The following is a 12,285-nucleotide window of genomic DNA, read 5'->3' as shown; positions in this document are numbered from 1 at the left end:
CAATCGACCAAACAACATCCACCTATCTGAATTTTCTTTGAGTTTTGTGTATTAAATATGACTCGAGTGATTGTGCTGAGAGTACAAAATTTAATTGACACTTTGGAGCAGGGTAGTAACTTCAGGAAATGCAGAGTAAGTGTAAGTAGTGATTACAAAGTCCAAGAGGATCAATAGTCAAATACACAAAAACAGTGTATCAGATTCCACTTCAATTACTCCAGTTTTAATCAATGTATTTTAATGAATGCAGTACTTTAGCTGCTGCAGTCTGACAGAGATCACATCTAATCTTTGTAAAAGAGGTGAGAATGTTTCACACCTGAAGTATGTTTCATCCCAGTGAACAAAACCTCCTACAGGAAATATGGAGCTTAGGAAAATATTGAGTACTTCTGTAGTCTTTTGATGAGGCAAATAACATCAGTCCTGTCTCTTCATGTACTCATTCATTCATATTAGTTAAAGTGGAATCGCTGCTGTCATACCCTCAGAGGAGAGATATGTTATCAGAAGAATCGCTCTGAGATATTTTGCACAGAGGATCTTGTTAAACGCATTTTCCGAGGAAGTGGGTTTGGAAACACATTTGTCATTGAGAGCTTTGAGCTTGAAGTAGGGTAGTTTGTGCAACAACTTAAAACTATGCGAATACCCTGAAAGACATTTCAAATCGGCTTCAATCTGGTAGAAAACCTAAACAATGTTTGGTTTGAGCATGTCAAACAAAATCTGCAAATGGAGTATGAAGCAGAAGATGGTGAAGGTGCAGCAAAATGTAGTGGAATAATTTCAAATTGAATTGTTCAGGGTAAAATAATGAAAGTACAATGTCAGCATGTGTTGTGTCCAAATTAAACCAGCAAAGGTAAGCCTGACTGCACTACGTCTACTCCTCTAAGACTGGAGTTCACAAGCCTTTAACTTCAATTGTCAGCCCTCAGCTTGTGATTTGCATCGGTGTGTCTGCTGCCTGCGCTGGATGCAGAGCCGGCTGGTGTGAAGACTATGGCCACTTCCAAAGGCAGTGCACATAGGTGACAGGCATGTCACTCTGATAACCCGGTGTAGTGCACTCGCCACCACGCGCTACGACACACAGGCCAGTGCAGTTTAGGAGCTATGACGTCACACGGCTTTGAATCCACATCTCTGTCTACAGGAACTGTATGATTCTCATTTCTTTATAGAGCTAATAAATGCACTTTTGAAACGCTTAAGACATTTAATAATCCAAACTCTAGTATAGATACATATTGATAACTTATGCTAATATAAAATTCCAACTCCAATTTAATATAATGCATAACTTTGGCTATTCTATTTTAACACTTACTAAATCAATAGATAGAAATGTACCTAAGGCGCTGTTGCAGAAAAAGGGCAATTTTTGACTTAAGATTTTTTTTTTCTGCCGGAACTTTAATACAACAAAAACAAATTGTGATCACTGTTGGCGGAGGTTTTCTTTCTCAACATTTGCTTTGATACACAACAACAGAGCATAACAGATGACAAATCCAAAGCTTCTGAGAGCATTCAAAATGACATTTGCCATAAACTCTCAAAAAGGAATTAATAATTCGGGAGCTCGCCGAATCCTCAAAGGACAATAACAAAGGCAATCCGTTTGTTAGCTGCAAGTGACACATGTTTAATCTTGCTTTTTAAAGTCAATTTAATCTTGAATCGAAGCAGCATATAATCAAAGAAGGACTTTGAACATTTCATCTCGGAGTCAAACAAAATGAGATTGCCAGGCTTGACAGCAAAAGACAGCCTCACATGGAAGGGAATAACATTAAAAGTCAATTCCACAATTATCAGATGTAGCCCTGATTTATTTATTATTACAGGCAGTTCTGGACAAGCAGGCAGCTGTTAAGCATAAGGCTGCTGCTGAGAATAAGGCTTTGTGTTACCATGCTTCTTCAGGCTGTGTGCTGTTCCACTTTACAACTTTCAAACGTGAAAGTGAAATCTTAACCACAGGTGCATATACAGTACACATGTAAACCCTAATTTTAGCATTGTTTTTCCACACTTACTTACTGTATAATGACAAATTATCTGTATTATATAAATGATCTGTCTTATATATCTTTACGTTCAAACAGTATTATTATATGAGGCGTCCCGGATACTCATGGGTACATCATCCACGTGTATCAGAAATTAGAGTTAAGGGCAGTTAAAACTAGCTCAAAAGAACCCCTGCCACACTTGTGGATTAGCGGTTCACTTGAGCTGTTGGTTGTTGTTGGGCCTGTTACTTTCACCGGTGCGCTTCACATATGCTGTAAAAGCAGGTATACAACGCTTGGCAAGCCTGACAGCTGAGTGTTGAGAAGTGGTCTCCTAGGGGCCACACAAGTGCATGGAGTGTGCGCATGCTGGACTCGGGATGGGTAAGCGGACCCACTCAGGACTGGATGTGGTACCAAGCCTCTCTGCCCATCAGGGGAGAATAGGCCTTTCTATCTGCTTGGCAGCTCTGGCACTGAGAAATTGCCCATAATCACCCAGATAGCAGACTTTTGTCATCCTAACTGCGAGTGGGAAACAGAAGGAAGGTGGATTCATGTTGGGTAAACTACCATCGGATAATGGTTGTTCGAACAATATCCGGCTCTGGAGCGAGAATCTATCAAAACATATTGATCCTGGAACAAGAGAATTGGGTATGGCATGCGGAGCGCCTTTGTTTCTGAAAAGTGTTAGCTTCACAGAGACTGTACTGACAGCATTAATATATTAGACGGGGGCTGTTGAGAGCCGCCTGCTGTGGCTCTGGCACTAACTGCTGCTGAGACCAGATACCTTCTTTTTCTTGTTTTATTTCTTATCTATACCAGCACTGTGCCCTTGACCAGATATCCACATTTCCAAAAGACCTTTTAATTAAGCGCATTTGTCATTTGTGCACACATGACTCTTGGACTGGGACTTACTTCTTGTAGAAAGCTGCCTAGTAAAGAAAGAAAATTGGCTCCTTCTTGGCGTTTCATCTTTGTTTATCGTGATGAAGCCTGACTGTCATGGGTGTATGCAGAATGGCCTTATTATAGGGACTGGGTCGACCTGCTGCTGCGCGAGGGTTAAGCGGTGACATTGAGCAACACTAATGAGATAGATGTTCATTAAACACTGCCGAGCCACCGGGCCGATAAATCCAATCAGATAGGACAATGCCTGATTGAGCTATTAGCAGGCTGTGCTCAGGCTCTGCTCCCTGCTTGTTTTGACAAGGCCTGTATTGTCAGCTCATTAGTGCCACGGCTACAATTACATGTGAAGATGATGTGCAATGACAAAATACTTTAGAGCAGGGAGAGTGTAACACTAAAGGTGAGAAGTCAACACATTGTAATGAACCCATCCTTGTATGATTTGATAGATTAGTGTGCGGGTTGTGAGTTCATGGAAAAACACTGTAAGTTTTAATGCATTCAAATGAAATAATGATGTCAAATAGGGGTGAGTGATATTGATATCTCAATTGTATTTTGCATCAGCTTAATAACACTTTTCTGATAATATTTGAACAATGCATCAGGAATGTGCTAAAATTAATGTCTTGTTCCAGGTTTAAGTATCGCACAAAACACAAGTGGACCATTAACAACAGAAAAGTGCAGAAATATCACCCGTTTCTGGACGATTACACTAGACGTTTCTATCTCTTTATGCTGTAATGTTTAATAGTTTTAATCATAGATGATATACTCCAAAGCAACAATTGTGATAATAACACAAAAAACACAAATATTGACTATATAGAAAGTAAGACAATACAATTTTAACAAAGGAAGGACCTTTCTCAAAATGTTTTTTAAACTTTAATTTTACATGAGTAATAATGTATGAACGTATGCATTGATGGGTGTCTCACATAATACAACTCTCTACATAAAAAAGCTCATCACCAACATGGTTTGTAGAAAGGTTAAAAAAAAAATTAAATGTATGTACAGTATGTGCCCTTTTAACGTTTTATCTCCCACCACTAATGTAAAGTAAACTCATACTAATTACTTTTTAAACTAGTACAAATTATTTTTTTCCATAAATATTTTATGTATTCATTCTTTTTTTTTTGCCATTTTACACGCATAATACAGTAGATGTAGTTTGTAGAAAGATGGTTCATAAAGTCTACTGCCTTAACTGACATATTCATGGGTTTGTGTTACATAGGCCTAGGAGACATTTTGAGTACCATTCAAAACATGGATTTCTTTTAATTTAATTTAATTGTCAATTTTTAATATGTCATCATTCATCACTCTGAAACCCACTGCTATTTGACTTCACTAGTTGTTCGTTGGTCAGTGTGCCACTGTGAGACTTACCTGTGGCCCCATGGCGTACGCAGGGTGGGACTGGCCCAGGTGGCTCTGCTCAGAGGGACTGCTGCTGGTGTCGGACTGCACTGATCCGTCCCGGGCCCCTGGAAAAGCAATAGGTGCATTCAGATGAAGGAACAAGCTTTAATATGGCACAAGGTGAGCTCAAATAGGACTGAAATAAACTGTCAGCGATGCCGTGTGGAGCTGAGTAAAGCAGTGGGGAAGGTGGGAATTTGAACTTAAGTGCTTTATCAATAACCACCGTAGCCTTGAATAAATTACCAGGCGGCGCAGGGGCTCGTTGATGGGGATGAGGCTCGCGCTGGCCGGTCCCCGATGGCCCAGATTACTGCAGGGAGATGGGGCCATATTATTCAGCCATTTACATCACTGAGTATCACTCATCTAAACCCACAGCCGCCTTTAATCCAGGGCCCACTGCTACGGGACACAATTAGACCTGTTTGAGCGAGGGCAGAGAGGAGCGTGGCAGACAGGGACATGATAATAAGCCCGCTGATGGCTGCAGGGAAAATAAAGGACACCCACAATTGGATATCACAGCAATCACTATCTGGCAGAATCTCTCCACAGTGCACTAACTGTGCAGCACTAAGAGGCCGCTCAGACCCTCACCCTTTGACCTCAATGATATCAAGATTGCATGACGCCTCGCTGTATGACACAAAAGCTCAGGACGCAAGCAGAGAAGACGCAAGAAGGTTTACATTAATGTTTTATTTGTATTTTTATCTTAATTAGATGAAAAAGAGAAATGTTATTATGTGAGCAACAGATTATAGTTTTAAACCCACTGACAGCCCACTCAGAAAGGCACGGGCATTTCACACTTTACCGTACAGTAGAGTTAACAGAGTAAATATATCTCTGTTCAAACTTCAAGTTTTCAGCATTTCTATGTAATTTAGACACTTACTCATGACACCAGCTTGACATATCAATTCACTTTCTTTGTACTTGCGCTTTTCTCTTTGTATTGACTATGATTTAAGCGGCTCTTTTCAAACATTGGAATGATGTTCAAAAGAAAGGACATTTCTATTCTACATTTTAATTTACAATAATACTGTTGATTAATGATATGTATTTTTAATAATGAAAATGTAATGAATATAACTATTTTGAAGTTCAAACTCAGTAAGATCAGTAAGAATGTGAATAAAGAGAATATTTACTTTTTGATTAAAGTAGAGTCCTGCAGCATTGTGTGTTTTAGCCTTAGATGAAAATAGCTTGTTTTGCTAAACATAACCTACAGAGCTGGCTGTTGTTTCTAGCCCTTCCATAAAAGCTTTCAGTTCAATAGCCTGACAGCCAGATCTCATTCCCTGTCAAGTTTATTTATGCAATACATTTTAAAGCCCACTGCGCCAAGTAAAATCATTTCATCTTTACATAAAATCCAAATAATTGGTGAATGGCATGACCCAACAAATGAACCTCAAGCGTTTGACGGTTGATGTGAAAGCCCAAGGGGGAGCCTGCTTTTCTGCGGCTGGTCTCTACCTCTGAAGGAGGACGGTCCACATCCTCGCCCTCATCAGACCCAAATGCACTGGATATTGTGACAAGACAGTCTCTTTTCACCAATTATTTCACCCATTATGGATTACATTGTGCATGTCCCCATATCTGCAGTAGATTTACATTTCACATTTAAAACAAAATACAAGAATGATAATAATTTACCATTGAGTGTTGTTCATCAGCTTCAACAAAAAGAATGCATAGCTAAAGAAGACCAAATGACAAAAATATAAATCATGTCCTAATAAAACAATAAAACAATGTCTGTGTAACCCTTTAGTTGTCCAGCAAAAGGTGGTTGAATACCACTGGACAAGTGGTATTCTTTTTTTACTAATTTACACTTAAAATCTTTGCCCAATAGAAATAATTCAATCATCACTTGCTTTCTGTCAGTCATCTAATACTAATTATTTAATTGAATAAGAAACTGGACAAATGAGACTTTATCACAGAATAAAAAGTGCATGCAGACAGTCAGGTCCGTGATGATGGCAGTTAAAATATTGCTTGTGAATAATGTATTTGATTTGATAAACAGTGGGGGGGGGCGTACTGAATACCAATTCCTTGATGCCTTTCATTGCATCATTTCAAAATAACTTAGAGAGGCTCCATCCTCTTGCAAATATGTGTAACGTTAACGCATTTACCGCCACAGAGAGGATCGATAATAAATAAATACACATGCACGTCTCTTCCCCCAAGGATTTGTGTAATTTCTTTAACTAAATTAAAGAGCTGACAGAAGAAATATCCAGGGAATAAATTGCCAATTCTTTTTTATTACTCGAGGCTTTGTACACGTTTTACTTTTCTAAAAAAATCTACTCATCCAATGCCAATGATTCTTAAACAGGTTTGCAGATGGCAATATGTCGATCAAACCTTTACTAAAAAGAAAGTGCTTTGATGCTGTGATTATACGCAGGTCACACAATGGATAAAATGGACTGAATGGATGTATTGATGTGAGGGGAGATGAAAGAGGTAGGCCAAACGCTTGAAAGAACAGGCGACGCACATTCAACATAGCTTTACATTTATCTAGGACATTCAAGCTTCAGCGCATCTATTTTTCTCAATTCTGACCGGGTAAGGCTTTGTAACTATTAAATCTATTTGGTTAAGAATGATACTGTACCACATTGTTCTGGCTGCCTTGATTTTAATTATAAAACTTAATAATATTTTGATACTTTCTGAAAAAAAAAAAAAAAACTCAGGCAGGAATAATGATATGTATTACAGCTCGTGGGGTGCAATCTGATGTGGCTTATGTCATGGAAATGTGTCCAATATCCAGCACTATATAAATTTGCTTTCATTGATCACCAAAGTGGCCACTGGAGAGACTCTGAAAGGCACACAAGGCCTGACTGTGGAGCGCGCATGGGGCGGGTTTCAAAAACGCTAAGAGCTACATTTATTGGACTTGATCGGGCCGTCTTAATGCAGGCTGCCCCAAGGACTGCGCCACAAAACAATTAGCCTGGATTTCATAAAGATATCAGCACGCCACCTTGTCTAATGCAACCGCTTCATACATTGACAGTGTGAATAAAATGGGTGTTATTGAAAGCTTTGTGTTCGTGTTAGCTTTCGGCTGGGTGCATTTATGAATCAATTTCTGCCCATAAAAGAAGCTTTAACACTTAAGCTATTTTAGTGGAAATGCATTATGTAAGTTGTCAAATGTACAAGAGAGGCCTGGCAACAATTCAGGCTGTTCACAATGAATAGCCAACTCCCATTTTTATAATAGTCCTTTTGAAAACGTCTGGCTGAGTGCATGTGCTCCGTTAACTTACTGTCAATCATTGTAACACTGACATCTAATCTATGCCCCCAGTTTTCATATGTGTTTGTATCTAAGCAGTGAAGATTAAAGTTAATTATATTGTAGCTATCAAGGAATACGTGTTGTGTTGTGTAATGTGATTAGAAGTAGACATGTTGCACAGTTATTTCAGAACACTTTATGCTGGTTTGGATCAACTATTCATGCGTTAAGTCTAGGCTCAAATAAATGACACGCTACATCATACACAAGGTTTAATTCCATCAATAGCCTACCATTTGTCCTAGATTGTTTGACCATTGATTTTGTTAATGTCACTTAAAAAGTAGCAGTGGTGAGAGTTTAGAGCACTGCTCACTCACTTTAGATTTCCAAATCCGAATCCATATATCACATTTAGATATATCACATTTTTGAACAGTTTCCGATGTGCTGCACACTGCACAGTAGTTCAAAAACTTAAGAGATTCTTTTAGCTCCACCAATAACTGTAAAAAAAAAAGCAATGAATAAAGGAAGTGTCTGCAGAGCCGCGGCGCGGCCGAAACTGCCATGTTATTTTTGTGCCGGCCGCCGCTCCTGAAACTGCGCTGCTATTTGACCGCGTTTTAGCGCCGTTTTAGACCGCGCCAGGTTAAGGTTAGGGTTAAGGTTAGGGTTAAGGTTAGGGTTAAGGTTAGGGTTAAGGTTAGGGTTAGTGTTAGGGTTAGTGTTAGGGTTAAGGTTAGAGTTAAGGTTAGGGTTAGGGTTAGGGTTAGGCTTAAGGTTAAGGTTAGGGTTAAGGTTAGGGTTAGGGTTAGGGTTAGGGTTAAGGTTAAGGTTAGGGTTAAGGTTAGGGTTAAGGTTAAGGTTAGGGTTAAGGTTAGGGTTAGGGTTAGCCATGAGGCTATAACGGGCTATAAGGGAAATGCCGCGGTCCCTGAAACTGCGCGGCAATTTGAACAACAACAAAACAGTAAAATAAGGCACTCCAATAAAATAAATACATTTAAAGCTATAAGAGAAAACAAAAAAGCGGCGTTAAAAGCCAGAGAATAAAAGTGGGTGAGTTTGGGGCTGACAACAGAGAAGTCCAGTCTTGGGATCCACGAGCTGGAGCTGGCCCTGGGACCTCAGTGTGTTGAGGAGGTTGGTACATTTGGATGTGACCAGAAATACATTACATAAAGTTTAGAAAGTTAAGAAATATACAGCTTTAAAAAACAAATAATACAATATTCTAATCAATTCTAAAATGAACAAGTAGCCAGCAAGGACGCTAAAATTGAAGTAATGTGTTGGAGTTCTTTGGGTCTCATGAGAAGTTGTTCCACAGAATTCTAGACTCACTGTAAGCGATGAAGTGCATCTTGGATTATACCAGTAAAAGTGATGAAATAAAATCACGTTTGACTTGTCCAAAATGTTTTAACGCATAAAACTGTCTTGGAGTCTTTGGACAAAAGTTAAAACTTGTTTCAACTTTGTATGTTTAAATTCCTTTTTGGTGTCTCACGCTTCAAACGGCACAGTTATCAGGTAATAAAACGGGAAAAAATGGTGTTGATCAGGCTTTAAGCAATATCTCATTACATCGCCATCAAAGAGGCACTATCAGGTGGTGCTTTTCTTTGTTGCTTTGGTATTTGCTTTGCCAACATATTCCCCCACCAGAAAAGTTACATAGTGCACCTTTAAATAATGTGAGCCTTATCCACCTGTGATTCAGCCGGTGTTTCATTACGATTACAAACCCTCTACATTAACGCCAAGCATAATCTGCCGCCAGTAACTCCAGGTGCTCTTAGTCCGATGGCTCCCACTGGGACTCGGGCCTGGGAGGCACTGGTGCTTCGTCAATAGTATTTCTGGAGATAAAGAATCACCAGAGACTGTTGAGTAGCTGCTTGTACACGATTAGCTACATAATGGGCCCTGCTGCTGCTGCAAATCAAGCTGTCATTTACTTAATTAAGAGAACCACAGGCTGCAAATAGATACAGGAAAATGTAAAACTGATGTGATTTATTTTCAAACATACTCAGATATATTTGTAATACTGGCTGTAATTAGGTTTTTTAGCTTATACCCATATCTTATATTTGTCTACAAAGATGTATATATTAGAGATAAAATACCATTTGTTGCATGATTGCGTAAACATACCTTCACATATTTGGCTTTTTTTTTTCCATTTGAACTCACTATTATGTTTAAAAAAGATACAGCTGATGCACTGGGGACAATTGGAAATGACCAAAAGGCAAATAGAGACAAAATCCTCCTCTAGGACCATTAACAAAATATATATAAAGACGCTATCACCGATATAAGCACTGATATGGTCTATTAGTAATATATTTGCAATGGTCACAGTGATTATAGTCAGGTGGATTTATTTAAAAGCATTTACCTTGTGTGTCATTTCAGTTCTGTAGAATTTTGTTTATTTCTCTGATTAGGGATGCTTTTTATTTAAAAATGTTTTCAATTCTGCCTTGTGTCTAAAATTCTACTGATCCCGTTAGAACCGCAAAGATGAAGGCTTCCATAATTCCAGCACCAAGTGGAAGTTTGGAATTGCAGACAGTAAAAAAAATTAAGACCTCAGCAGTTCTATGACTATTTCTGGAGTGATTATGCAGCAATAAGGCACGTCAAAAGGATTCAGAGGAGAAAAAAGTGACAAAGAGCAGGCAAAAAACCTCGGTGTTGTACGTAGCAGGTGGAGAGACTGACACTTGGACATAAACAAGGGAAAATAGACCACTTGAATATGAGGTTCTTGTTTTTTGGACATGCAGATGATTGCTATAGGAGAGTCATTTCTGGGCTCACCCTTGGACATGGGTCTGCACCAAAAGACTCTTTGACACAAGGGTCCTCTGCTGCGACTCTCACCTGTCCCTCTGATGCTGAATGGGGATGGAAGCTGCACAAAACCACCAGGGGGAGGTAAATTGGTGAGAAGAGGAAATGCCTATTTTAAAGGTCAAGAAGGAGAGATGGGGAGAGGAAGACAGAGTGTGGAAAAGGCTCAGGACAGCGAGGGGGAGGGTGCGGGGGGCATGCGGGGGGGCTACGGACACTTGGCACATGAGCACATCTGTTCTGAAGCCTCCTCCTCAATCCTAAAGCAATGTCAACCTGATTAGCTGAGGGATGAGAGAGGCAAATAATGATACAAATGATTCTTCATCCGTTTACGGCTATGACAGAGAGATGAAGCCTTGCTGTAGAGGCCTGTAAGCCTTTTAGGAGCCACGCGCCGCTTTAGCTCCTCCTGTGCTTAAACGATATTTGAGGTAAATAGGATTCTCCAGTCTGCAGCACATAACCTTGCGCTAAAGATATTTGCGCAGCAATTGTTCAAAGACATTGCTTTCACTGTGTGTATCGTAACTACGTCCCTGCGATATTTGTGAGGAAGTATTGTGTTTAGAAGGTTTTGTTTACTTTGCAGAACTCAAATGTGAGCTGTGGTGCTAAACATTTCATACAGCATCAGACAAAACTTTTTCCAATAAACTGATTAGATATGAGTTACATAAAAATAGTATAATAATAATAATAATAATAATAATAGTGTGATAATAATGCTGTCCTATTTATGACCTTCAGACAAAACTAATGTAACGGACAATAAACGCTCTTTAAAAGCCTCTTCCTGGTCTAGTGCCGGACATTTGAAGTGGCCGGTGGGGCGGAGGGTAGTGTGTGCGTGAGGGTCCAGACACCCACATGTCATGGCTGACACATCAGCCTGCAGGCCCCAGGCCATCTTCCACTAATGCTGCCTATGTCCCACTTTCTAGCCCTTGGCCCTGAAGGCCTTCCCCTCTCTCTCTCCCCCCACTCCTTCTGTCATACAGCTATAATAACAATGGATCGGCCACTGTGGCTCAGACACTACAGGATAACATCAGGTGAACAGCGGCACTACAGCAGAGTTAACGCTGTGTGCAACTCAGACCCACACTTTATCTACAGGTGAGTTTATCTGTGCAAAGTCCAGCATTAGTTACAAGGTGTTTTCTCCACCTTGTAATATTTACAGACCTGAAAAAGCACAGGTTGGAACAAGTAAATAATTGTGTAGTCTCAAAGATACTGCACCCTCCCTCCTGTTGGGGCACATTATTCTGGTGGAGCAGACAAATAGTGGAAGGAGGGACGTCAGGAAATAGTATTGCTTTGAAGCCCATAACTCTATTCTGGAGAAAAGAAGCATCACAGTGTTATTCCACATCCTCAGATATAAAGGGAAAAATGTAATAACTTCTCGATAGCCTGGATCTCCACTGCCCTGTACCACCTCCCCCCTCTGCCCGCCTCCACCCCAGCTCATCCATACACCCACTTCTCCTGCCTCAATCTTTGGTTTCAAAGGAAGCGAATCAGCCAGAAGGACAGAAGGTTATGCATTAGTACTGGTCATTGCTCAAAGAGCGAGCGTTATAAATAATAAAGGCTTGTGAAGGACACAAGGGCTGTGGGATGCATCTCTGGTTCACGCCACACAAGTCAAAGACAAGACTGTAATTTCTATTCCGAAAATGTGACCCTTGCAGCTTCAATTACATCTCGACAACAGTCAGCGTGTCCGTG

General features: G+C 40.0%; 1 protein-coding gene across 6 annotated transcripts in view; it reads right to left on the bottom strand.

Annotated features, from left to right (window-relative positions):
* The window catches only part of pou6f2 (POU class 6 homeobox 2), a 66,928-nt gene that overhangs the window by 47,523 nt on the left and 7,120 nt on the right, over nt 1–12,285 (bottom strand). For all 6 annotated transcript variants that reach the window (XM_072451029.1, XM_072451032.1, XM_072451030.1 and 3 more), the window contains one exon: nt 4,353–4,450. In XM_072451029.1, coding sequence (XP_072307130.1) covers nt 4,353–4,450 — 98 coding nt within the window. The remainder of the gene's footprint in view (nt 1–4,352; nt 4,451–12,285) is intronic.

The sequence above is a fragment of the Eucyclogobius newberryi genome, unplaced genomic scaffold (assembly GCF_026437365.1).
Source record: "Eucyclogobius newberryi isolate DKJ021-1_F unplaced genomic scaffold, fEucNew1.0.hap1 SCAF_18, whole genome shotgun sequence".
Taxonomy (NCBI): domain Eukaryota; kingdom Metazoa; phylum Chordata; class Actinopteri; order Gobiiformes; family Gobiidae; genus Eucyclogobius; species Eucyclogobius newberryi.
The sequence above is the reverse complement of the archived record's forward strand: the minus strand, read 5'-3'. Positions and strand labels throughout refer to the sequence as shown.